We start from the raw sequence: 27232 nt of genomic DNA, 5'->3' as shown, positions 1-27232 counted from the left end.
ATGTCCCTGCACAGGACTGATGAGCAAAGGGGTTAAGACTGGGCTGGTTTAACCCCCAGAAACAGCTGACCTGACAAAGGTTAACTCTTCAATCCCAGACCGATGCCTGGGAATCCAGCATGGGACTGATCAAGACCCCCTGAATGTGGGTGTCAGTGAGAAGGCCTAGGTAATCTATTGAGCCTTGGGTAGTAGATCAACATTTATCCCGGGTATACAAATGGACTTTGGTCACCCATCCAACAATGAGAGATGCACTCTCACCCTGGACTCTTGGGGGAGGGTCTAGGCCCTGCCCTGGATGAAATGAAAGACTATGGACACCCCCATGGTGGGCCTCACCCTCCCTGGGGAAATGAGTGGATATTGGGGGGTTGGTGGGAGGGTGTGGGAGGAGGGGAAGGAAAGGGAGAGGGACCTGGAATTGACATATGAAGCAACCTTGTTTCTAATTTAAATTTAAATTTAAAAATAAAAGTAATAAAATAATTAAAAAAAGAAATGTCCCTGCACATATGCAGCACACACAGAGATCCGTGCCTGAGTCAATAAACAGACAAAACTGAGCTGACAAGTGCACACTCACCCCCAGAAGTCAAGATGCAACACTCCCGATGTCCTCTTGTCTTGTGTATCCGTTTCCTTGTCCTTGCCAACATCTATGGAATAAGGAGTGAGCAAGTCACCGTCCTCCCAAGCAGGAAGTATGGTGCTCACACTCCTGGACAGTGATGAGACAGGAGGCGGGAACGGCTGAAGTTTCTCAACTGAGTGGAGAGGCGGATTCAGCATAAAATGACCTGCTGGAGTGTGCCCTGAAGTGGACGGTGACCAGATCGGACCATGGAACCCAGTGTCCTGCTCCTCCTCGTGCTCCTTGTTGGCTTCTTGCTGCTCCTAGTCAAGGGCCACACAAATGCCCATGGCCACCTCCCACCAGGACCCCGTCCCCTGCCCCTCTTGGGGAACCTCCTGCAGATGAACAGAAGAGGCCTCCTCAACTCCTTCATGCAGGTGAGGCATGCGCAGGCCCTGTGTCCTATGGCTCAGCCCCATATTTGCTCTTGGAGATCACTCAGCTGGGTAAACAAGGGACCCCTTCCAGGTCACTGGTTCCCATGGGAAGGCTGCTCAGCAAAAGGCGAGACGGTGATTGGTGATGGATGGTGCTCAGGTCATCAGGTGTGTCCTTGCTATGTTGGAATCATGTAGGGCACTATGCTTGGAGTGTGAAAGAGGCCGGGTATTGAAGTGTGCCTAAGGGTTTACAATTTTCCTCTTTAATGCTTCTTTGTTCCATAAGAGAAAGAACAATGGCAAAGTCATCAACAGCTAGGGTTTGCTTCTGCCAGCACAGGGGATCAGCCTGCTGCGTTCTGGAACAAAGGGAAGGAGAGGCAGGTCAGGAGGTGGGGTGGTAGGGAGCGCTTATCAGTTATAAACACCACGGACCATCCAAGCAGCCGGCCCTGGTACCATCTTTATCAGTCTTCACCAGTGATATTTCATGTTCAATAACTACTTGTGTATTAACAATCAGTCAGCATACTCAACCCCACCTCCCATTTAGACAGCTGACATACTGACAACAATGCCGACTTCCTGCTACTTCTTTGTTTTTAATGTATTCTTACCTGGACCAATTCTGTATTCATATATTTTATTTGGCTTTTGATACAAGACTGTCCTTGTTAATGTCAAACTTATGATCCTCCTACAAGTTTCATATAACATCTTTGATCTGCTCTGTAGCTTGTTAGTTCATTGTTGCATAAGATTCGATGGTGTAACCCAGCCTGAAAACATAAGTAGGTCAATATGAAACTTGTAGAACTTTTTCTTAGCATTGTCTCCTAAACAACATTGGGCACTGACCATTGTCATAGCATTTCCTTTCTGTTAGGTACATTGCAATCTAGAGTAAGTTAAAGGTTCCATGGGTGGGTTATGTGCAAACATTGCACCATTCTCTTCCAGGGCTTTTAGTACCTATTCCCTGTAGATACGTAGATGGTGGCACTGTCAGATATTTTCCCAACTGTCTGTACTGTAGTCATGACTCACATTTGGGATCACTAAACAGGTGACTATCACTTCCTCTGCCATGTAACCCATTGGGTGTGTCAAGGCCATTCTCTCTGAATGTTGTCAGCATGGTTCTTGATGGAGATGCTAGAGACAGATGCCCAGACTGAATGGTAAGAGCAAGGTCCTGGATCTATATCTGAATCAGTATCCATATCTATACCTAGATCCACATCTGCTCATTTTCTTTTGAGATATGGCCTTAGGTAGCCCAGGCTGACCTCTAACTAGATAGATACCCAAACATGAATACTGGTTCTGTGGCCTCTATGTGCCCAAGGCTAGGATTATAGTCATGTGTTTACAGCCCCACCCCCCAGCTCTACTGTTCTGATATACTGATTAGAATATCCAAACCATCAGTGTAGACCCTGCATCAGTGATTAATTAACCCTTGAATTCTTAGGTCCCCAGAAGGGGAAGGGTGGCCAGAGGAGGTGTTTCTATTCATCAGTCTGTATATAAGTAAACAGTGTAAAAACAACATCTGTACTGACTAACCACAAACCTGGTGCCTTTATGCTTGGCAGTTTCGAGAAAAATATGGAGAAGTGTTCACAGTGCACCTAGGACCGAGACCTGTGGTCATGCTGTGTGGGACAGGGGCCATAAGGGAGGCTCTGGTGGACCAAGCTGAGGCTTTCTCTGGCCGGGGGACAGTTGCTGTGATTGAGCCAACTGTACAGGGATATGGTGAGATACGGCACAGGGTGGAAAGGGATGTGGTCCAGGGAGGTGAGAGGTGGAGTCCAAGCTGTGGGGAAGGACTCGGGTTCTTTGAACTCTCATTGCAAGCCTTCCATGCTGCCCTACTTTCTTAGGTGTGATCTTTGCCAATGGGGAACGCTGGAAGGTCCTTCGGCGATTCTCTGTGGCCGCCATGAGAGACTTTGGGATGGGGAAACAGAGTGTGGAGGAGCAGATGCAGGAGGAGGCCCGGTGTCTGGTGGAGGAGCTGCAGAAATCCCAGGGTGAGGCTCTGAGAGTGGGCATAGAGGAGATGGTGATACAGGGACCTGAGTTCACAGTCAAAGGAAGAGAAAGAGACACACAAGGTTAGAGAAACAGCCAGCCAGTCACCCAGAGAGGCAGACAGACAGACACACATACACACACACGCAGAGAGAGAGACAGACAGACAGACACACACAGAGAGAGAGAGAATTAGAGACAGAAAAGTGATGTGGGGTGTGTGTTTGTGTGTGTGTGTGTGTGTGTGTGTGTGTAGACTAGTATGTATAAAGGTGTGGATAGAGAAATACGCAGACAGATAAAGAAATGTGGGGTTGATTTTGTGCACAAATAACTCAGAGTCATAGATTTATCATGGTGGTCACTTTTGTTCAGAAAAAAAATCAATAGTGGATTAATTTTCTATGCCAGTTGGGCACGGCAGTGCACACTGGTCCTCTTGGAAACAAGAAAAGGTGGTCATTAATTCAAGGGAAGTCCTGTCTACGTTGTGAGGAAGAGAAGCGACCTCTAAGTCTGAAAGTGAAGCTGAGGCACCCCAAGAAAACATCTACATGGGATCAGAGACCACAGACAAGCTCAACCTGAGGGGCAACAGTGGCGCAACACTGTTGGACTAACATCAGCCCTCCAACCATCAGGGTCCATGACTGAACCTGACACACAAGGGCAGCAGGCAGCAGGTGCTGCTGAGGGCTTCTGGAACACCACAGAGTCCAGAAGTCAGAGAAGGGATGGAGGAAGACTGGCAGATGGGTGTGAATTCTCACCGCAATCCCTGAATCAATCCTGCCAACGGGGGTTAGCTACCAGCTCAGAGTCAGAACGTTGTCCTGGGAGGAGGTGCAGGTGGAGACTGACTACATACACTTTACCTCTCTATCCTAGTCCTAGTCCCAGCCATGATTAGCTGAGTTGCCTTGGTGAAGCTAGCCTCCTTTTCTGTGTGTATGAATATCACCCCCTACTCTTTACAGTATGGAGAGAACCTAAATAAAGCATGCATTTCCAAGTGAAGGGTGTAGGCTGATTGTGCATCTCACGTGCAAATTTGGTAGTAGCTGTTGCTGTTTCTTGAGTACTGAGTGATGACGACAGCTTTACAGAGATGGGGATGCAGCCAAATATTCACCTAGTTGCATGCCCCCTGACCCCTGTCCTGCATCCTCATCTTCCAGGAGCCCCCCTGGACCCCACCTTCCTCTTCCAGTGCATCACCGCCAACATCATCTGCTCCATTGTCTTTGGAGAGCGCTTTGACTACAAAGACGGCCAGTTCCTGCGCCTGCTGGACCTGTTCTATCAGACCTTCTCACTCATCAGCTCATTCTCCAGCCAGGTCAGTGTGTGGGGAGAGAGGAGCATCCAGGGCAGAGGAAGGGGAAGATGCTCTGTGGGTGCAGAAGGGCGTGTCATAGTGTGGACAAAAAGCAGAGACAACGTGGAGAGGCAAGGATGTTGAGAGACAGCTGGTAATAAGGGCAGAGACCTGAATGTAGACATACAGAGCCATCGAGACACGAGAAAATAATGGCCTGGGTGATTCAGCTGTGCGTTAGAGGACATCATGTTTCATATATGAGGCTGTGACCTCGTGCCCAGGATGTGGTGTTACCCAACACATGAATTTCCAGCATTTTGAAAGTGTATCAGAAATTTGGGGTGATTCTTGGCTACATATTGAGTTTAAAGCCAGTCTGGCATAAATGTGTCCAAAATGCAATATCCCATAATTTAAAACAAATGAAGACAAAACATCAAGGATGATTGGGAGAAAGGGCATTGAAGAGGAAAAGAGAGATATAGAGAATGTAAAACAAAGGTTAGAGACAGATTTAGAGACACTGTTCAAAAGCATGCATGTGTACAGTGTATATGTATGAGGTGTGTGTTCCTTCATGAAATCTGTGGGTCTAGGAGCACTGCTTATGTCCTGTAACCCAATAGCTCTAGGTGACCGACTGGGTTCTTCTTTCTTACAGATGTTTGAGCTCTTCTCTGGCTTCCTGAAGTACTTTCCTGGTACCCACAAACAAATCTCCAAAAACCTGCAGGAAGTCCTTGACTACATTGGCCACAGCGTGGAGAAGCACCAGGAGACCTTGGACCCCAGCAATCCAAGAGACTTCATCGACACCTACCTTCTACGCATGGAGAAGGTAAGTCCCACGTGAATGACAGAGGGGATGAATGAGGGTGAAGCCTGAGGATGTGAGCAGAGGAAATGAGGCTAGGGGATGGGAAGGAGAGACAAGAAATGGAGTGGAGGAGATGTAGAAGATTCTAGAAAATGAAGAATAGAGAATGGGAGAACATGAAATATGGAGAAAGAAGCCCGTGGAAGAAACACAGGGCAAGGAAAAAAAGCAGAAAAGACCTCAGAGGAAGAAGGATCCTGGGTCACAAACTATGATAAACTATCAGAAAGCAGTGCAGAGAGAGAAGACAGAACACACAGAAACCAGGTGACATTGTCAAGGACTGAGAAATGTCATGTGGTCCAGAGTGAGACTGAAGGACAGTGCCCAGAATGTGTGTCATCTCCCTGCAAGGCTGCAGTCACCCTGACCCTCCCTTCTCCCCTCTCTGGAACCAGGAGAAGTCCAACCCACACACGGAGTTCCATCACCAGAACCTCATGATCTCCGTGCTTACTCTCTTCTTTGCTGGCACCCAGACCAACAGCACCACGCTCCGCTATGGCTTCCTGCTCATGCTCAAGTACCCCCATGTTGCAGGTGCGCCCCCAGGCAGCCAGTTGGGGGATCTTCTAGCTCCCTTTAGTCTGTGGAGGTTTGTGTGAATAAGAGAGACCTGGGCCTCTTCCACCTGGAAATCTGAAGGCTTGGTCTGCTTCTAAACTAGGGCAGTGCTCTTGGTGGTGTGTGAATAAACACTCAGCTGACCTCTCCCCTTTTTTTACTATAATTTAAAGGTTGATCCACCCATCCTTCTATCCATCCATCCATCCATCCATCCAGTTATCCATTTTTCTATCCATCCATCTATATGCCTATTCACCCACTCATGTAGTCATCTGCCCATCTTCTGTAGATTTGTAAATTATTATTCCTTGATTCTTTCATCTCTGCCTCGTCTAAGGACACACATTTCATTCATTTATTTGGATTAATTGGCTTGTGAGTTTTATTATTTTATCAGGGCTAGTTGAGTGAGACATCTGTCATTGACTCATTGGTTCATTCATATATAAATCTCTTCATTCCTTAATCCTTCCAATAGACTTTGAATTCTCCCTTCATGTGGCCATCAATTCCTTCGTGTGTCCATTTAATCACTCACTCACTTACCTGTGACTTATCTGTCACTCAGTACACCTGCCTGTGTATTCCTATAGTGACTCGTTTATTCTTTCGCATGCTCCTTTGCTAAACTGACCATTCACTTGATTATTGGTTAGTTGTGCCCACTGATTTATTTGTGTGTGAACCATTTGTTGATTCATTAATTGATTAATATAATGAGTGAGAATGGAAGATATCCATTCAGTTTTAGTTCATTTCATTCGCTCAGCAGTCTTTCCTGTCATTCAGTGGCTCACCCATTGCTTGGCTGACTTACATACTCGCATTACTTTTAAAACAATGTGATGCTATTGTGAATATGCTTGCCCCAGCTCCTGTGTGGAGGTGCGAGGACAACTTTGTGTAGCTGGGTCTCTCCTCCACCTTCATGGACTCTGGATGTCAAAGTCAGGCTGTCTGAATGCTAGCCAAGTGCAATTACTGAATGAGCCATTTCATTGGCCCACATAGTCACCATCGTATTCATATTTAGTATTCATTTATACATGGATTAATTTACTTCCCTTTATTCCTGAGCATGTAACCTCCGATTCTTAGCCTTGATTATCTTCACATTTATTTTTGGTTAATGCACATTGTTGTTTTGCCTGCATATATGTTGGCGTGAGGCTGTCGGATTCCCTGGACCTGGAGTCACAGACAGCGTGAGGCACCATGCTGGTGCTGGGAATTGAACTCAGATCTTATAAAAGAGTGGTCAGTTCTCTTAACCATTGAACCACCTCTCTAGTGCCTTGGATTTTTAAATATAGTTTTGGTTGTGATCCTAGCTTTTAACCACTGAGCCATCACTCCAGCCCATGGATTTTTAAATATAAATTCCATGCAAAGATGTCTGTCTGTCTGTGTCTCTTTGTGTGTGTGTGTTATGTAAGAATGCAATTTATAACATTATATTTCAAATGGGGAGAATTCTTACTGTCTCCTCCCCACAGCCCTCAGTTCAGATTGACAGATGACAATAGCTCTTTGCTTTAGGCTTTCCTTTTCTGTCTTTCACAAGCAAGGTTGGAATTTTGAGAGACACTCTATGCTCTAAGCGTGACTGGGGAGGCAGGTGCCTGAGAGAAACACAGGTGTGGTGTCTAAGAGTGCACTGTGTCTTTCTCAACAGAGTCGCCTGCTCTGCACTGTTCCTAGGTTATGGGCTCTCAGAAAACAGGGTCACTGTGCATTGCCTCTGTGAAAGGGGGAGAGGCACTGTTTGTTGTCTCCCATTTCTGTGCAGAGAAAGTCCAAAAGGAGATCGATCAGGTGATCGGCTCACACCGACTCCCAACACTTGATGACCGCACCAAAATGCCATACACCGAGGCCGCCATCCAAGAGATTCAGAGATTTTCAGATCTTGCTCCAATTGGTATTCCACACAAAGTCACCAAAGACACTTTGTTCCGAGGGTACCTGCTCCCCAAGGTGAGACTGGCTGTCACTCCACATCTCTACTCCATGAGCCTCCTGCATTCTCCTTGATCCCAGGACCAGCATGGTGTTCATTTCCCAGAATTCCTGCTGTCTTAGTGATGGTTTGACTCTGCATATGTGAGTCAGGGAATGCTAACACCCTTGTATCTCATAATGTCTCCTAGGACACTGAAGTGTACCCCATCCTGAGCTCAGCTCTCCATGACCCACAGTACTTTGAACAACCAGACACCTTCAATCCTGACCACTTCCTGGATGCCAATGGGGCACTGAAGAAAATTGAAGCTTTCATGCCCTTTTCAACAGGTGAGACTCACCTGTGCTCCCTTTCCCAGTCACTAGAGGGCAGGCTCATCCTCCAGGACACAGACAAGACTAGGTCCATGTTTTGAGTCTATTCCAGCTGCTCTGCCTGAACCGTCCCATTCACCCTGGCTACAGCCCCACAAGAGACTCTTGAACTAAAGGAGCTTCCTGGTCATGAGGACTTTGGGGACGTATTTAAAAGCCTCTAAACCTGAGCAAATCATTTTCTTTTTAAGAAACAGCAGCATGGACAACTGACATCATCTATGAACACTGTCATGAGTTGGGTAGGGTATTGATGGTTGGGGAGGCATTGACTTTAGCTGCGAGCACTGGGACATGTCTTGACACGTTTGCAGTAAATACCCTGGTTTGTTAAATTTTAAGAGAGATCAAAATTACTAGCATCTGTTTGAACCAAGAAACCACCTATGATAGATAAAATCCTAAACCAGAGAAAATTCAATTAGTAGTTTAGGTAGGAGGTAAGCCATATGGCACTAGGCATGCAGATACAATTTGACTTGAGCCAACTCTACTATCCTCTTACCTGGCCATGCTGTAGTAATTGGCATCCTGGAATTGGATCACTGCTGTGTTTGACTCTGACCCAGTTACTTGCTGGAAGAATAAGCTACTTGCTGGCACAATATAATCCTACTGCTAATGAAGTGACTTTTGTTGTGTATGGGCAGCCTTATGCCAAATTGAATTCATTTTAATAATCTCTAGCCATGAAAACCTTCATTCATGTAGATTGATTCCTTATCTTTGGGAAGAAGGAAAGTCAAAGAAAGGACTCCTTAGAACTTTTTGTAGGGCTTAGTAAATGTTAGGCAGGGACTCTACCACTGAGTCATGCTCCCAGCCCCTCATTGGGGGATTCTAGGCAGGGCCTCTACCACTGAGCCATACCCTAGTCCCTCAGTGGGGGATTCTAGGCAGGGACTCTACCCCAGTCCCTCACTGGAGAATTCTAGGCAGAGGCTCTACCCCTGAGCCACACCCCCAGCCCCTCACTGGGGGATTCTAGGCAGGGGCTCTACCCCTGAGCCACACCCCCAGCCCCTCACTGGGGGATTCTAGGCAGGGGCTCTACCCCTGAGCTACACCCCCAGCCCCTCACTGGGGGATTCTAGGCAGGGACTCTACCACTAAACCATATATCCCCAGGCAAAAACTATCTAGAGTTGAGTGTCATAGTGACTTCAGTATGGGGACATGTAAAGCAGTGGGATAAAAGGGCATTTCTCCATCCCATAGTTGTAAGTTTAGAGTGCAGCAGGAATGTGGAGAATTAAGTCTAGAAACATCTAGGAGATGGAGAGATAATAGAATTGAAACGGAGATCTTAACAAAGAGAGGCGCAGTGAGACTAGAACAAAACGTACTATTGAGTGTTAAGTGTCAACATGACAGTCTGGAATCTCCTGGGAAGAGGGTTTCAGTTGAGACATTGCTTATCTTAGGATGGTCTGCGGAAGGCTTTCTTCATTGGTAATTGATGTGGGAAGACCCAGCCCATTGTGGGTGGTGTTACTCCTTGTTTGGGGTCCAGACCCACGTAAGAGACTTGAGGTCTAAGCTGAGCTCCAGGGAAGTAGGCAGCATGCTCTTCCTGTGGATGCGAGTTGACCAGTTGTCTCCAGCTCTTGTTTCCTTCACTCCTCTGGCAGGAGAGTCAGTAATCAGGATGTGTCAGTCAAAGAGATGCCCTTTCCTCAACTCTGCTGCTTTTTTTTGTCTGGAGTTTTGTCACAACAGCAGGACTGAACTCAGGACACAGGAAGACCGAGAAGGAAGAGACATTTTCTGAGAGATGGAGAGTGAAATGAGGCAGCAGAAGAAGGGGAGGGAGAAAAAGTATAAGAGCAGGAGAGAGGGGGTGGTGGGAAATGAAGAGGGAGAGGACCAGAATAAGAAATAGATCAAAGGGACATAAAGAGGAAACTACTGAACGGACAAGGGGAGGAGAGGAGTAAGAGAGAGACAGAGACAGAGACAGAGACAGAGAGAAGGGAAGGGGAAAGGGGAAGGGAAAGAGAAGAGATAAACAATAAAGAATTTAGACACCAATAAGAAGGAAAGGAAGAAAGTGAAAGAAAAGAAGTGTCTGGTGGGTAAAAAGACACAAATTGACAGCCATGATGAACAAGGGGGAAAACTTGAGCCCCAAAGTGTTAAAGTCAAAGAGACATGAACAATCTCCATCACAGCTGCAGGCTTGGGGACTTCGTGCTCAGAGTGAGATGAGCTATTAAAAGCTGCTCTGGAAAATGTGGGTTGCAAAACCAGTTCTAGGTGGACCATCTCAGAGAGCTACTCCGTGGATTTCTAAGATCGTGCCATCTAAGTTCTGCAAAGGAGGTGCCCAAGGGGTAGGGTGCTTCCCCTGAATACTCCCACGGGCACCATTTCCCAACAACTGGTGAGCACAGGTGTGGCTGGGAAATCCCTCCTCCACTGGAGGCTCCTGGCAGATTAAGAATCACTGCAGTACAGGGCAGGAGGCAGAGCCTCCGCCTGGGTTTTCAGGTTCCCACTGCTCTGTGGTGCTCCATGCCTGAGGTGGCAAGCCAACAAGGAGTCCGGTGGGTGCTGTAGACCACTCACCATGTGCCCCTGCCCATTCTCAACCGTATGGACACATGTGTTCAGGAGTTCATTCATCTAGGGCTAAGACCAGAAATGGGTGGGGAGACCCAGAACATCTTCCTCCTCCTTCCCCTCCTCTCTCGCCCTCCCTTCTTTCCTCTTCCTCCCCCACCCTTCCTTCTCCTCCTGTTGGTTTCTAAGATGGGGTCTTGCTATGCAGCCCGGGCAGTTTTGAACTCATGATCCACCTGCATCAACGTCTTACATGCTGGGATTGTAGTCACGCACCGTCATGCCTGGCTCAGTAGAATTAGTAATATCAGCCAGGAGCCAACTGAAGAATCATTACAAACATTGACTTTGTGCTCATAATAACCTTATGAGGTGGGTGTCATTGTCCTCATGAGAGAAATTAAGAATACTAACAATATCGTGTTATAAATGTATACACACACACACACCTATCCATACCCAACTCCAACATGATCTTTACTTCCTCTGGGACAACAGGTGCTTTGGAAATCCAACTCTGTCACAAGTGAATACAGGCCATCCACCTAGTATTTACACCCATTTTTTTGAGGTATGGAGGACTTTTTTATAGTCTGTTAGAACTGCAAGCTAAGAGTCAAACACAAACTTATTCATTGCAATGGGCAGAGTTGTCTGGGTTTAGGGATGGGACAGTCTGAAGGTTGTTTACTGCCCTGGGGCTCACATGTCTCATCCTCTGTGCCTACAGGAAAGCGCATGTGTCTTGGAGAAGGCATCGCCAGCAACGAATTGTTCCTTTTCTTCACCACCATCCTCCAGAACTTCTCTGTGTCCAGTCCCGTGGATCCTAAGGACATTGACATCAGTCCCAAGGAGAGTGGTGTAAGCAAAATCCCACCAAAGTACCAGATTCTCTTTCTGCCCCGCTGAATGGGCGGAGGGAAGAGGGTCAACGGATTTCAATGCTCTCACTTCTGTCTGTGGTGTCATGTTCTCCCCTATGAACGGAATTGACAAAGAAAAGGAAAAACCAGTCCAGTGCCTTTCTTGAAGTATGAACAGAGAGACTTCTGGAGACCCCAGCTTGTTCTGAGTCACATCTCTCATGCATTAACTGCCACGGGCCAGCTGATGCACACTCTGTACTCCACCATCTGTGCTAAGGGACTGCATATGGTCTCTCTGGAGTCCTCTCCATCACATTCTCATGCATTGTGTTTAGGGTCACGGTCCCCTCTACTGGAGTAGCAGACACCATGCGGCAAGTGGGGGGGGGGGAGCAAGGTGGCACCGTGAGTCCAGAGAAAACTCTGCTGTGGCAGCTCCCCTCTCGCACGCACGTTAATTGAGATGAAACTTGTGCAACAAAATTGACCAATTGTTTAGTTTAGTATCTCGAGACAGAGTCTCACGTAGCTCAGATGGCCTCCTCAAAATCCTATATGCATCCAAAGATGACTTGTACTCCAGACCTTACGTTCCTCCATTTCCCAAGTGCTGGCATTATAGGCACATGGACCTACACCCAGGTTTTAAACTGACTGTATTTTAATGTCTACATTATAATGTCTTTTCATTTATTCACTACACTGTACAATTACAGTATCTAATTCCAGGCATTTTGTCACACTTAATGCCTCCAGACCCGATCTTTGGAGAAATTCTGCTCATATCCCCTGCAGAAGCTGATTTATGCATCAATGGGTTTGCTTGACTTGCGTGTCTCATAGAAATGAAACCAACAATGTGTCATCTTTTATGGCGGGTGTCTTTTATGCTACACCATGTCTTCCAGGTTTCTGTATGTTTCTGGGTACAGCCATACACATTCCTAGGCCGTCCCCAATCTCTTCCTTGGTATCACCTTCCTGTATCTTCTCTGTACGAAAGGACCTCCTCAACCTACAACTCTGGGCTGTGGGAGTCTACTTAGATTCTATTACATTTCCCTTTAAGAACTCCAAGGATCTCATAAACACACAAAGCCATGTCTCTGCTGTGTGTGTGTGTGTGAGGGAGGTCCTTGTTGTGTTTTGTTTTGGGGTGTGGGTTGCTTGTTTGTTTGTTGAGACAGGGTCTCACTATATGGCACTGGCTGGCCTTGAACTCATTAAAAACCATCTTCCTCAGTCTCCTGAGTGGTGGGATTAAAGGTTTGTGTCACCACATCCTCTTTAAACACTGCTTAGCTTTTTGTTTTGTTTTGTTGTTTGTTGTTGTTTTAGTGTGTGTGTGTGTGTGTGTGTGTGTGTGTTGGTGTTTTGTCTGCATGTATGTCTGTACAATATATGAGTGTCTCATGCCCATGGAAACTAGAAAGGGCATCTAATCCCTTGGGACTGGAGTTACAGATGGTTGTGAATACGGGATCTGGGCATTGAACCCATGTTCCCTAGAAAATCGGGAAGAGCAGCCAGTGCTCGTAATCACTGAGACATCTCTCCATCTGTGTTTTTGTATGTAACCTGTTTATTCTCAGATACCTAGGGATTTTTCCAGAAGGTCTTTCGTTGAGAAGGTCTCCGTCACAGCCGTGCCAGGCTTGCGAAGGGTCAACATGCTGCTTTGTTCACTGCTGTATTGTAAACTCTTGGAACAACAAGTGACTAATGCCGGATGTTCTAAATATCTGCCAAGGAAGGAATAGGTAAATACATAATGAAGCGACAAAACAGGCGTGTATTCAACTCACCGTGCATGGTGCATGGCCAGACCTATCTCCAGTCTGTCTCACTTTCTCAAGATGCCCAGAATTAATCCTTGTTCCCAAAGGGTCCAGGTTTGGCACGGTTCCTCAATCCGTTTACTCTTGATCCCTCTTGTCACTTTCTGACAGAGGTGGCCAGGAGCCACACGTTCATTGGAACCAACTGAAACTCTCAGCCTCCATACACCACACTGCTGGGACCCACAGGTTCCCTTGCAGGAAATCCTGTAGTCAGAAGTGCGTGTTCCACCTGGCCCCACAGCTGTGTAGCCCCAAACAAACACATAGAGACTTAGATTAATTAGAAACTGTTTGGCCGATGGCTTGGGCTTCTTACTGGCTAGCTCTCTCTTAATTACTAACCCATAACTACTAACCTATGTATTTACACATGGTCTTATCTTATTGGAGAACACCCGGCATCCTATCTTTCCTATCTCTCTCTCTGGTGGTTTCTCTCTCCTTCCTCTCCCCAGAGTTCTTGTCCGGAATCCCGCCTATACCTCCTGCCTGGCTACTGGCCAATCAGTGTTTTATTCATCAGCCAACGAGAGGAACACACATACAGAACTTTTGTTTAACATCCACAATATGATGACATTGCCACTCTGGCACTGGCCAATGGGTAGCTGGCTTTCAGCCTTAAAGGCAAGATACTAAATTTCTGCCTGGGCTCCTTGTAGCGCAGGAGTTACTAGGAGCTTTGTCGAGGTAGATTCCTGGCACACCGTCCTCCACCAGTCACAGAAATAAAACAACAGAGAAGGCTGCCCTTCAAGAAAAATAAGGGAATGTAAGAGGGAGAGCCATAAAGCTCCGGGTTCTCCTTTTTAAAATTGCCTTTTTACTTTTCGAGATTGTATTTGTATCATTTACACCCTTCCCTATTCTCCCTCCAAACCCTCCCATGTGCCCCCCTTGTTCAATTTTTTTCATTAATTGTTGTTACTTGCATATGTTTATGCATACACACACATATATACACACACATATATATATATTTCTAAATACATAACTCCAACCTTCTCTGTCTGTATAATGTCGCTTGTCTGTATGTGCTCAGGACTGGCCATTTGGCATTGGATGACTTGGTGTGCTCTTCCGTGGGAAGGCTACTTCTCCAGCTTCAGCGTTCCTCAGCTGCCTGTAGCTCTTCCTGCAGGGCTGAGACGTGTGGGTTTCCCCCCTTCCGCTATGGCACATCTGCTGATGTCCTTGTTCATGTTGGTGAGGCAGTATAGGTGTAGCTTCTGACGTTCCTTGGAGACACAATTTCACAGCAAGCTCCTCAAACCTCTGACTCTTAGGGTGTCCCCACCCCATCTTCCACAGTGTCCCCATGGCTTCTCCTTCTCAGTCTCCCTCCTGGGCATCTGGCTAGTCTGAACCTGGGGTGGCTCCAGCTCAAGGGGCCGTCTCTCTCAGGGACAGTGGCTTCTGCCTTTGCTGGAAACCACCTTCCAAACAGTTCCCACAAGCGTATGCAAATGCTTTCAAGGGGTGAGATGTGGAGGGGGTAGGGGTGAGGAGGCCGGAGGTAGAGATCGTGGCGAGGAGGCCGGAAGTAGAGATCGGGGTGAGGAGGCAGGAGGTGAAGGAAGGAAGAGATCCTCAGGCAACAAGGAGTTGCAAGTCCGTGGTTCAACAGGTGTCTCCAGGTCAGGTTGGGAATTTTCTTCCAGCCACGGTGTGGCAATAGAGAAGCTTCTAGAATTCTTAAGAGAACACGCAGTGGGAAGGGAGGGAGGGAGATGGGTTCTGGTAGAGGTCTCCACTGTGGAGAGCAGCACTTGCATGTGTGGAGTCTGTGAAACTCACGAGTCCAAGGCTGCGAAATTCTCAGCATAGCTGGGAGCAGGGCCCTCAGCGAATGGTATGTGAGAGATGGTCATGAGTTTGAAACCACAGAGCTCACGTTGGGATTCTTCCCTGACGAGACCCAGACACCATCAGAGAGAATGATCCAGTGAGAGGAAGGACCCATCACTAGAGGCAGCTTTTGAGGTCTGGGCCTTGACTCTGCGGCTGAGGGGGAGATACCGTCACAGTCTACGTGGGACCCCAGTATATTCTATTCCTGAGTGTATGTGAGCCGATACAGGAAGCCCTCGTGGGTCGTGCAGGCACTTTCCCTGGATACGGTCTAGCATTGCCATTTGTCCCGTCTTCCAGAAAAGCAGTGAGTGGGGGCACAGGACCTGTAGCTGCAGAAGGCAAACTAATGTGAGTCCTGGTGACCTTCCTGCTGTGCCAGGCCAGTCAAGTTTGCTCCTCAGCGGTGGAAAGCCTTGGGAGGCCCTTGAGCATGTCTGTCTGAGGGCCATGAAGGGTTTGGGATGGAGAAATGGAGTGCGGAGCAGTGAATCAGGAGGAAGATTGAGTTTGGTGGAGGAGCTTCAGAGTCTGGGCAAAGAGTTGGCAGGGGCACGGAGACAGAGAAGAGGGCTGGTAAAGACCCAGGCTGAGAAATACAGACAGCTGCTGTGACCCATTGCCTGTGGCTTTTCCTGTTGTTCCCATCCCTTCAGGGATGTCCTCTGCGCCTAGGGAGGGGGTGTGTGATAGAGATGTCCCATTTAGGGCTGAGCACTCCTCAGTCTCTTATTTTCTGCATCTCAGCCATTTGTCTGTCACTGTCAATTACCATCTACTACAAAACTTAAGCATCTCTTATCTATCCATCATCTATCTATTATCTGTCTCCATCCATCCATCTATCTATCTATCCATCATCTATTATCTGTCTCCATCCATCCATCCATCTATCTATCTATCCATCATCTATTATCTGTCTCTATCCATCTATCTATCTATCTATCATCTATCTATTTACTTACTCATTGTTATTGTTGCTGGTTTGTTTTGTTGAGGCATGGCCTCTCTACATAGCCCTGACTGTTCTGGAACTCCCACTGTAGACAAGACTGGTCTCTGACTCACAGAGATCCACCTGCCTCTGCCTCCCAATTACTGGGATTGAAGCAGTGGGCCACCATGACTAGCTAAGAAGCATCTCTCATGGCAGAGGGGAGACACTCTCATATGGGACTATACAAACAAATCTTTAGGAGTGGGTATAATACTATATCCAGTCAGAAGAACAGTGGTAGGTTCTCTCCTGGGCTCTTGGCATTCTTAATGGTGGTAGGCATGGGCTCTATCTTATGAAGTGGACCTTAAATCCAACCCAGAAAGTGTTCCAACCCTCCCAGCCACTCCCATGGCATTAGCTTTCCTGTTGTGCAGTTGGCATGTCTTTCCAGGCTGGTCATGGCTGTTGCACACAGATTCACAGCTGAGTAAGACTGATGATGACATTTCTCCTCCAGCAATGTGCACAGTAGTACCTCCGTCTGGTCAGTGTGCGTGAGGCATCCTGGTCAGTTCATACCAGCTTGATTCCTCCACGCTCTACGACGCTAATGTGGAGTGTCTTCAGCAGTAGGGTCTTACCATCCATCAAGCCTGGAGATTAACCAAGAGCAGCGGCAATAGCCTGCAATGTTTGGGGGTCTGTGGGACCCTTCTGGTCAAAGACTCAGAGAGATAACCCAATCTCATCACTTGGTGACATGGTTAGTGTTCTATTTCTGTGAGAAGACACCATGGCAAAAATTATAAAACATTTAATTGGACTGGCTTACAGTTTCAGGGGTTTAGTCCGTTATTATCATGGCGGGGGGCATGGTGACTCACAGGCAGACAGAGTAGCTGAGAGTTCTGCATCAGATCTGAAACTCTGGGCCTGGCATGGGCTTGTAAAACCTCAAGGCCATACTTCCTCCAACAAGGCTATACCTCCTAATCTTTTCAAATAGTGCCGCTTCTGTAGAGTTCAAATACTTGAGCCTACGGGGCCATTCCTATTCAAACTTAGCTTTTTATTTGATAGCCCGTGGTAGGGGCGTCATCTCCACTTAAGTGCTTTAGAAATGTATATATACTTCAGAAAGCTTCCTCTACACTGGTTGTGGCTTTTCTGGAGGCCTGCAGTGTTAATCGTACCTCTGTGTACCTCCTCCGTCCCCTGCTCTGACAGACCCCACTTGGCTGTAATCCTCCATGCTCCACTCCTCTGCAGTCTGCCACCACGCAGCCTGCGATGTCTCCACTGTCAGAGTCTGTGCTGCCTGTAAGCGGGGTCCTCAGATGGTAGGGTCCGCGACAGCAGATGGACTGTGCTACTTCATGAGGTGCAGTGACTGACAATGTGTTCCGGAAGTGAGGGCTTAGGTCAGCAGTTGAGCAGACAGACATGAGTGAGGTGCGCTGCTCTTTGATGCCCCCTGGTGGCAGGAACTGGGGTTTGCGGGAGAGCATTGGGTAGCCCAGAGGCAGAGGTGAAGAGATTTTTAAAGCAAAGGAGGGAAGGAATCCACGGAAGCCCCTCAGCTCCTTGATTTTCGCTCTTGATTGCGTAAAGTCTTCTCTATCCAGCCTAACGCTGTTCCCAGATCCCTCGGGACTGACCCCACCACGGCTGGCCGAGGAAGAAACCTGTAGGATTTCAGGGCTGAGAAACACTTCCATGGGCTCAGTGTTGGCACCTCCATTGCCATTAGCAATTCGGGGCTGGAGAGACAGCTCAGAAGGGAACCCTTGCTGCTCCGGAAGGGGACTGGAATTTAGTTCTCTGTACCCATGCTGGGCCGCTGGTACTGCCAGCAAGTAGAACTGCCGGGGATCTGGGCCCTCAACAAAGCAAGACCAAAAGAAGGAGGAAAAGGAGAGGGAAGGAGGGAAGAGGGTGGGGGAGGCTGGGATGATGGCGATGCTGGGGATTAGGTCATCTGTGGTGCAAGCGTGAGGACCTGACATGAAAACAAATCAATAAATAAAACAGCGCCTGCAGCGCGCACGCGTGCGCGCGCGCGCACACACACACACACACACATCACTCCACATACACGCTCACCGTGAACACCACACACAGCACGCGGCACGCACACACCACATATACCACATATATACACACAGCACACAACACAATCACCACACACAACACACAACACACAACATACACATACACCACACCCACTCACACCACACACACCAAGCACATCACACATACACACACCACACACAGACACCATACACAGACACACACCACATACTACACACACATACACACATCAGACAATCACATACACACACATATATATACACGCACATACTACACATACACACACACCACAACATCACACTGACACACACACACCACACCACACATGCACGCATACACAACACACACCCTACGCATGCACAGAGACACACATTGTCACACACAAATAAAAGTAAAATTTAGTAAAAATCTAGAGAATACTTTATAGTAAAAAGGAATTCAACGAAGATGAATTTATTAGATTAAAAAAAAAGCTATCAACCCTCATGCACCTGTCTGTTGTTCACAACAGATCACTCTATAATTCTGGTGTTTATAGAACATTTTGTGGTTTTAAAAGAGCTGAGAAGTTTACAAAGCCCTTTAAACTTTACAGTTCTAGATTATGCACAATACTGGATTCTTATAAATACCATGTGGCTTATAAAGTGTCTTACAAGTGACAAAGAACTTTTGTTTGCATAATTCCTTTGACAGCATTCATTCTTATAAAGAGATTTTCTATTTCACAAAGTAAATGTTTTGTTAATTCTTTCGTAATGTTCACAAAGAAGCTGCCATGAATAAAGGGCTTTATTTTGCCCACAAAGCACATTAAACAGAAAACCACTTGACCATAGCCTTGAAGGGAGGGAATTTTTTTCTTCCAACATTGATTGCACATGTTTCCAAATGTCCACTAGGGGGCAGGCAGGCAAGATGCTAAACGTAGGATTTGGCAGTTAAACCAATGAGACACTGTTCCAGTCGCAATTCTGTTGCCATGATAAAACGCCCTGGCAAACAGCAACACAGCACAGGAATGGTTTATTCTTCACACTATTCCAGGTTTCATTCCCTGATGGAGGGGAAATCAAGGCAGGCACTTCAAACAGGTTTACATCCCATCCACAGTCAATAGCAGGAAGAAACGAACACACTCACCCTTGCTCTCTTGCTCGTGCTTAGCTGACTTTCTCTAGGCTTGTGTGGTCCAGGTCCCCAATCCAGGGAGCGGTGCTGTCACAGTGGGCTGGGTCTTGCTGTGTCAGTTAACAACCAGGATACTCCCCACCCCAAAGAACCACCCAGTATAGACTCTCCCTCACTCAGCGATTCTACCAAGGAGACCCTGTCTCAAAACAAAACAAGCAAACAAAATAACCTGTCACATCCCTGGGTCCCTGGAAAATTTGCTATGGAGACGTAAATAAAGACAGAGCTGGGGTGTGTAAGTCAGGCTGTCCTAAAATGCCGCTGCCTCATACTCCTGGCTGCTAGTATTATATACAAGCCTGAGCTACCCGACTGGGCTTGGCGTGACCTTAAACTTTGCGGAATAGGTAAGATGGCAGTGGCACCTCAGGCCACATTCTCTTGGCCTCAGAACCTGCATTGCTGTCTCCAGAATCCTTTCTTCCCTCAGTTACTCTTTGAGTTCAAGGGATTGCCCTGCAGGGGAGCCCCAGCCCCGGGAGAACCCCAGAGGAGCTCAGGCCATCCATTCTCATCTTTTCACCACTATAGCGACAACAGCTGAGACAAGTGACTCACACAGAGAAAAGTTCACTTAAGATCACAGGTTTGAAGGCCCCACTCTGAGCAGATGGACCCTCGCTGCGGACCCTTGCTGTGGACCCCTCGCTGTGGACCCCTCGCTGCGGACCCCTCGCTGCGGACCCTCTGTTATAGAGCAGTCAGTGGTGGGACATTTGGAGCAGCAAATAGCTTGCTTCGTGAACAGGAAACAGAAAGAAGGGAGGGACAGGGGTACCCAAAGCTTCTTCAAAAATAACCCCTGGACTAAGGGCATCTCACAAGGCACCTCCTTTCCAAAAAGTTCCACCATCTCCAGTTAGGGTCATGCAGAGGATCAAGTTAATATATAAACCTATAGGGGAAATTCAACTCTCCCCACCCTCTAAAAACCTCACTGTCACGCACCCAGTTGCTATTTCTCTTGCCCTTCGTAGGCTTTGGGGAAGACGGGAAGACATTGGAATCTAGGAGAAGTAGAAACTGGGTAAGAGAGGCGTCTCTCAGGGTAGGGGTGTTTGCTATGCAAGCATGAGGACCTGAGTTCAAATCCACATCATTCATGCACATATCTGGGTGTGGCCATGTGACCATAACCCTAGTAACTGGTAGGGGGAGCAGAAACAGGGGCATTACTTTGGGCGTCTTCAATGGGAGACACTGTTTGAAGTGAACAAAGGGGAGAATGATAGCCTCTGCATATGTATGATGCACGTGTCTCTCTCTCTCTCTCTCTCTCTCATGCACACACACACACACACACACACACACACACACACACACAAATTGTTCAAAATTATTACCCTAACCGTTGGTGCCTGTCCTACCTTGCTTTTCTGTGGAGACCTCAATGAACACAGCTCTTTTCCTTTATGGTGCTGTGGATAGAATGAATCCAGGACCATGAGAATACTAGAAAGGTGCTCTACCACTGAGTCACACCCCAGCCCCTCACTGGGGGATTCTAGGCAGGGGCTCTACCACTGAGTCACACCCCAGCCCCTCACTGGGGGATTCTAGGCAGGGGCTCTACCACTGAGTCACACCCCAGTCCCTCACTGGGGGATTCTAGGCAGGGGCTCTACCACTGAGCCACACTCCAGCCCCTCACTGGGGAATTCTAGGCAGGGGCTCTACCACTGAGCCACACCCCCAGCCCCTCACTGGGGGATTCTCAGCAAGTGCATTCCCACTCTTGAAAATCACAGTACACATTTGGCCTATGCCTCCCCCTTCCTCCTTTTATGCCCCCAGACCCACAATGGTGCTTCCCTTCTCTAGCACGCCACATTCTCACTCTGGGAGAATCTAAACTTCAAATGGCACACATCTTAAAATAGATAGTTTTTAGAGTTACTTGTTTTTATTTTATGTGTAAGAATGTTTTGCCTGCATGCATGCATGCATGTATGTGCACCGCATGTGTGCATATTGGATCCCCAAGAACTGGGGTTACAGATGGTTGTGAGCCACCATGTGGGTGCTGGGAACTGAACCCGGGTCCTCTGCAAGAGCAACACATGCTCTTAACCACTGAGCCATCCTTCCAGCTCCATATTCACCTTTTTTTGTCATCCTGTCTCTACATTAAAATCTCCACACAGAGTTACAGAGGCTTGTTAATCAGGTCTTACTACAGTATTGGGTGTGGCCTCATCATGGCAAGCTGGGATCGGAACAGTGTTACATACCCAGCAGAGTGGCAAAGAACAGAGTTGGGAGCCAAGAATCTGAGTTTGCATCTGGAACTTGGCACTTTCTAGTTGCATTGAGTTGAAGCAAGTTTTAAAAAACTGAGCTGCTACTTTCCACATCTATAATTAATCTCTGCCTCCAATGGTCGTTGGGAGGGCTATATAGAAAAAATTGGCCTGTGTGCATACATGCCAAGGTGATAAAGATTGATTAAAAATGGTCTTTGCATAAAGTAAGCCCTACCCTGCTTGGTGGGCAAATAAAATGACAACCTAAGAATATACTCTGGAGTAACCAAGCAACTGAGTCTCAGCCAATCACAGACTGACAATTGACTAGACCAAATTTCCATAGGAAGCCAACTGCAGCCAATCAAGCTATTTCTTTTTTAAAAAATAATTTACTTGTTGAGAATTTCATTGTTACACCTAGCTCATCATGCACCATGAGGAAGGAGAGAGACAGTGCCTATGGGCTCCAAAGTTTTTATGAAATCACCCCATAAGAGGGTCGACCAGGGCTGCAGGACAAGGACTCCGGAGCCTTGTTTCTCCTGCCCCAAAACGAGGCAGAGGTGGGCTTTATAAGCACAAAAATCACAAACATTTGTTGCCAAGTTACAGTTACAATTTTCACCAGTCAGAATTTAGACACCAGGGACTTCCTTATGTGTTCCATCATTGCCAGCTGACACACAGTGCAAGCCTTTCAGTCCAACCAATCAGATTCTTTTGCTCCTTCTGTGGTTAGGAACAGCCACGATGTTTCTAGAGAACTAAAGACGCATAACCAGTTTCTATGGTGTAAGGAGGAGGTTGGTCAGCCACTAGAAAGTTCTCAGCTCCTCTGGGGCTTGGGAACCTGACCATTATTTCACCTTGCAGGTAAAATGGAGCCTGAAGTCAAAACAGCCAACCTGCTTTTGCGTGCTCCCTTCATTCATAAAGTATTTTGAAAATCATATTCTTCCCTGCCCACCCCAACCTCTCACAGACTTTCCTCCGTTCCCTACCCAACCAACTTCATCTTCTATCTTTAAAAAAAAGCCACAAAAAATGTGGGGTATGTAAGAGAGACATATATGGGTCCCCCAGTAAGGGGAAATAGACAAGCTCTCCTGAGTAAATTGGGAGCATGGGGGGTGGTAGGGTAGTGGAGAGGGGAGGAGGGGTAGGAGATCATGAGAGATTGGTAAGGTTCCATTGAGGGAAGGACAGAGAGGGAGAGCAAGGAAAGAGATACCTTAATAGAGGGAGCCATTATAGGGTTATCGAGAAATCTGGCACTAGGGAAATTACCCAGAATCCACAATGAAGACCCCAGTTAAGAATCTAAGCAATAGTGGAGAGGGTTCCTGGACTGGCCTTCCCCATTTATAATGAGATTGATGCCTACCTTAATTGTAGTCATAGAACCTCCATCCAGTAACTCACAGAAGCAGACGCAGAGATCCACAGCTAAGCACTGGATCAGACTCCTGGAGTTCAGTCAGAGAGAGGGATGAGTGATGAGCAAAGGGGTCAAGACCGTGATGGAGAAACCCACAGGAACAGCTGACCTGAGCTGTGGGCACTCACTGCGTAAGACTGGACTAGGCCCTCTAAACGTGGGTTCAGTTGTCGGACTTGGGCAGTCTATGGGGCCGCAGACAGTGGAACCAGGATTTATCCCTAGTGCATGAACTGGCTTTTTGGAGCCCATTCCCTATGGAAAGACCCTTGCTCAGCCTAGATACAGCAGGGAGGGACTCGGTCCTGCCTCAAGAGATGTTATAGACTTCGATGATTCCCCGTGGGAGGTCTCACCCTCTCTGAGGAGTTGAGTGGGAGAGGGGAAGAAGGTGGGGGGGGGATGGGAGGGACAGGGAACTGGGATTAGTATGTAAAACAAGATTGCTTTAAAAATAAAAAGTAATTTAATCCCAGCACTCGGGAGGCAGAGGCAGGCGGATCTCTGTGAGTTCGAGGCCAGCCTGGTCTACAAAGTGAGTTCCAGGACAGCCTCCAAAGCTACAGAGAAACCCTGTCTCGAAAAACCAAAAAATAAAAATAAAAATAAAAAGTAATAATAAAAATTTACAAATCGTGGAGTCTGATTTGGCCAACTCCCCCTGAGCATGGGGACAGCCTTAGAGAATGGCTGGAGCGTCACTCCATTGAGGAAAAGCCCTCTCCCAGAAGCCATTGTTGTGAACAGCTTCTTGGCTAGGGTGGGGTTTATGTCCACTGCTCCTCCTCCGTGCTGGGACTTGTCTGGCTTGCACAGGCCCTGTGCATGCTGTCACAGCCTCTGTGGGTTCATGTGTGCATCTGCCGTGCTGTGTCTGGAAAATTCTGCTTCCTTTAAGTCCCCTGCCACCTCTGACTCTTACAACCTTTGGATTAATATTGAGGAAATGGCTACCGTGCCAAAAGTGAATTGGATACAATTCAAAATTCAGATACAATTATTCACAGAAATTGAAAAAATCTTTTTATCATAATTTTTATTTAACTTTTTACACATGTTACTCCCAGTTCCCTCTCCCTCCTCTCCTCCCCTGTCCCCCAGTCCTCCCAACCCCCCACCCCACTCCATTCCCCAGGGAGGGTAAGGCCTTCCATGAGGGATTTTCAGAGTCTGTCATATCATCCCGGGTAGGGCCTAGGTCCTTCCCCATGTGTCCAGGCTGAGAGAGCATCCTTCCATGTGGAATGGGCTCCCAGAGTCCATTGGTATGCCAGGAATAAATACTGATCTACTCTCCAACATCCTCTCAGATACCCAGGTTGGGGGGGGTGGCCCTGAATCTTAAACTTCATAATAAAAGATTAGCTAAACTGAACACATTTTGGACTTTACTTTAATAAGAGATTATTGGATGTTACACATGGGAGGTGTGTGGTGTGCCTGGTCCTTTGTGAGGAATATTACACATAGTGTTTGTTACTCATCAGCCAATGTTTAGTAAGCACATGCTAAGGCAGTTTTGAGCAAGATCCAAGAGTAAGAAAATCATGTTCTGTCCTCTCATTCAGTTTGTAAACAACAGAGTTGTAAATACTATGAAGAGAGCAGCAAGGGCAGGCGATACTGTCTGGTCGTTGTCTTTTTAGACTGAACAGTGGGAAGGCATGGGGGAAACATTCCCTTTGTGTGGGGAGTCACAAGGAGAAGGCTCTGAGGTGAGATCACGGTAGGCAGCTTCCGGGATCAATATAATAACAACTCTTATTAACAATCAATTAACAATTAATAACCAATTAATAGTCATAGCAATTAATTAAATCAAAATAATCAAGCATAGTGTCTGACAGCACCTTCTGAAAAATGAGGACAGAGGTCCCCCCCCACCCCTGCCGTGTGTGTGTGTGTGTGTGTGTGTGTGTGTGTGCGCGCGCGCGCGTGCGTGCGCACTTACGGCAAATGCCTGTGAGGTGTGTATGTACATACCCTTGTGTATGCGTGTGGAGACCAGAGCAGGGCACAGTGAGTCTTCCTCTACTGCCCCCTCCTAGAGAGGGTCTCTCACTTTTTTAGTTAGGCTGCCTGGCCTGTGGGCTCGTGTGCTGAGATTACAGGCACCACACAGTCACGCTTTTCTGTGCATCGAGGGTTCACGCAGGAGGCTGACAGCAGGTTGGCCGAGGCTGACTAATACGATCTGAGGGCGAACAAATCAGTTCACACACCATCATTTTTCTCACGGCTCTTCGTTCTTCAAAAAATATTCTTTCCAAAAGTTCTCACTCAAATGCTGTCTTTAAGATTTCTCCTCAAAAGTTCTTTCCCCAAAAGCTCTCTCTTAAAATTGCCTTTAGAAGTTCTCCTTAAAATTTTTCTCTCCATGATTGATGGCTATCTTAAATGCCATCCCAGAGCCTTCATCCAGTGGCTGATGGAAGCAGAAGCAGACACCCACAGCTAAACACTGACCTGAACTCCTGGAATCCAGTTGCAGAGAGGGAGGAGTGATGAGCAATGGGGTCAAGACCAGGCTGGAGAAACACACAGAGACAGCTGACCTGAACAAGGGGGAGCTCGTGGACCCCAGACTGATAGCTGGGAAACCAGGATAGGACTGTTCCAGACCCCCTGAACGAGGATGTCCGTTTGGAGGCCTGGTTAATCTATGGGGCATCTGGTAGTGGATCAGTATTTCTAAGAGTTCTCTTTTATGCCATAAGGCTTCCCGTTTATATGTCCACACACATTTAACAACTCTCTGGCAATAGCAAGGATATCAGGCACATATATCTCTCAGAGCCAGGAAAGCAATAAAAGGTCTTGACAAAAACCCGGACGCCTCGTGTCTCAGAGGGAAGATGTAGCTTGCAAAACGTCCATGCAAACTTAAGTCTCAGAGGGGACGTGACCTGTAAAACATGCTGTTAACTGATTAAAGGGGATTTCTCAGTGCTGTATCAAACAGAAAAGCTAAGACTATGTAGTGTGAGATTGGGGGCTGCCGCTCTAACCGCTGATGCCCCGGGGAAAAGAAATTTCCTTTCTCTGGGGGCCTTATTAAGAATATAAAACACCCAGTATGTTTTCTCCATCAGAAGTTAATTTTGGTGGGTTGATGCTTAGAATATTAATTGCTACTTCTGTAATAAACGATAAAGGCTTCCAGCATTTATGTAGTCTCTGGGGATTTGAACTGAGGCCCTCATGCTTGTCCGGTGGGCATTTTGTCTTTTGAGATAGGGTAATTCACGTATCTCTGGGGGCTTCTGACCAGGCTGGGCTGATGGCCAGCAAACCCCAGGAACCCACCTGCCTCTGTTTCCCCAGCTCTGTGACGTAAAGATTGTGCCAGGAGTCCTAGCTTTTCTATGTGGGTTCTGGGGATTGAACTCAGGTCCTTATACTTTTGTGCTAAGTACTCTACAGCCTGAGCTATCTCCCCAACCCACAACAGGGTCATTTATGTATTGTTATTATTTTTATAGGGAAGTCCTGGTTGCTCTTGCAACTGTGAACCTGAATGCTGGTGTTACAGGAGTGTACCTGGCTCAGTTCACTAATTTATTGCGGTTTGCTTTTCCTTGTTTGCTTATGTAAACCTCTCACTGTCTAGAACAGTTCCAGCGCATGGTGGGCTCACAGTAGATATTCACAAAATAAGTAATAGCTATGTGCTTGAGGGATGTGAACACACTTGGACATGTGAACACACTTGGACATGGGAACACACTTGGACATGGGAACACACTTGGACATGGGAACACACTTGGACATGGGAACACACTTGGACATGGGAACACACTTGGACATGGGAACACACTTGGACATGGGAACACACTTGGACATGGGAACACACTTGGACATGGGAACACACTTGGACATGGGAACACACTTGGACATGGGAACACACTTGGACATGGGAACACACTTGGACATGGGAACACACTTGGACATGGGAACACACTTGGACACAGCTTTTCCAGGTGGGCGCAATAGTCTCAGGGAGTTCATAGATTTCTTTGGAAGATCTTTAGATTCTTGACT

The 27232-nt window shown here is 47.2% G+C and overlaps 1 protein-coding gene and 1 long non-coding RNA gene across 3 annotated transcripts; one reads left to right on the top strand and one right to left on the bottom strand.

Moving 5' to 3' along the window:
* Nucleotides 1-843: 843 nt before the first annotated feature.
* On the top strand, nucleotides 844-11792 carry LOC101833813 (cytochrome P450 2B1-like). The gene is made up of 9 exons (XM_040734577.1): nucleotides 844-1014; nucleotides 2616-2778; nucleotides 2907-3056; nucleotides 4236-4396; nucleotides 5040-5216; nucleotides 5654-5795; nucleotides 7612-7799; nucleotides 7973-8114; nucleotides 11452-11792. The coding sequence occupies exons 1-9, from the start codon at nucleotides 844-846 to the stop codon at nucleotides 11631-11633; spliced, it is 1476 nt and encodes a 491-aa protein (XP_040590511.1). The 3' UTR covers nucleotides 11634-11792.
* Nucleotides 11174-20661, bottom strand: LOC121135552. Of its 2 annotated transcripts, XR_005872653.1 has the most exons (4): nucleotides 19457-20661; nucleotides 16758-16875; nucleotides 14433-14669; nucleotides 13153-13332 (listed from the first exon to the last, which is right to left on the bottom strand). It is a non-coding gene; the product is annotated as an uncharacterized LOC121135552 (long non-coding RNA). The 2 variants fall into 2 exon arrangements; XR_005872654.1 differs by lacking the exons at nucleotides 16758-16875; nucleotides 19457-20661 and adding an exon at nucleotides 11174-11701 and having other exon boundaries at nucleotides 13187-13332; nucleotides 14433-16188.
* Between the last annotated feature and the right edge of the window lie 6571 nt (nucleotides 20662-27232).

This window comes from Mesocricetus auratus, unplaced genomic scaffold (assembly GCF_017639785.1).
Source record: "Mesocricetus auratus isolate SY011 unplaced genomic scaffold, BCM_Maur_2.0 Super-Scaffold_100038, whole genome shotgun sequence".
In the NCBI taxonomy this organism is placed as follows: domain Eukaryota; kingdom Metazoa; phylum Chordata; class Mammalia; order Rodentia; family Cricetidae; genus Mesocricetus; species Mesocricetus auratus.
Note: the sequence above shows the minus strand (reverse complement) of the source record. Positions and strands in the feature narration are given on the sequence as shown.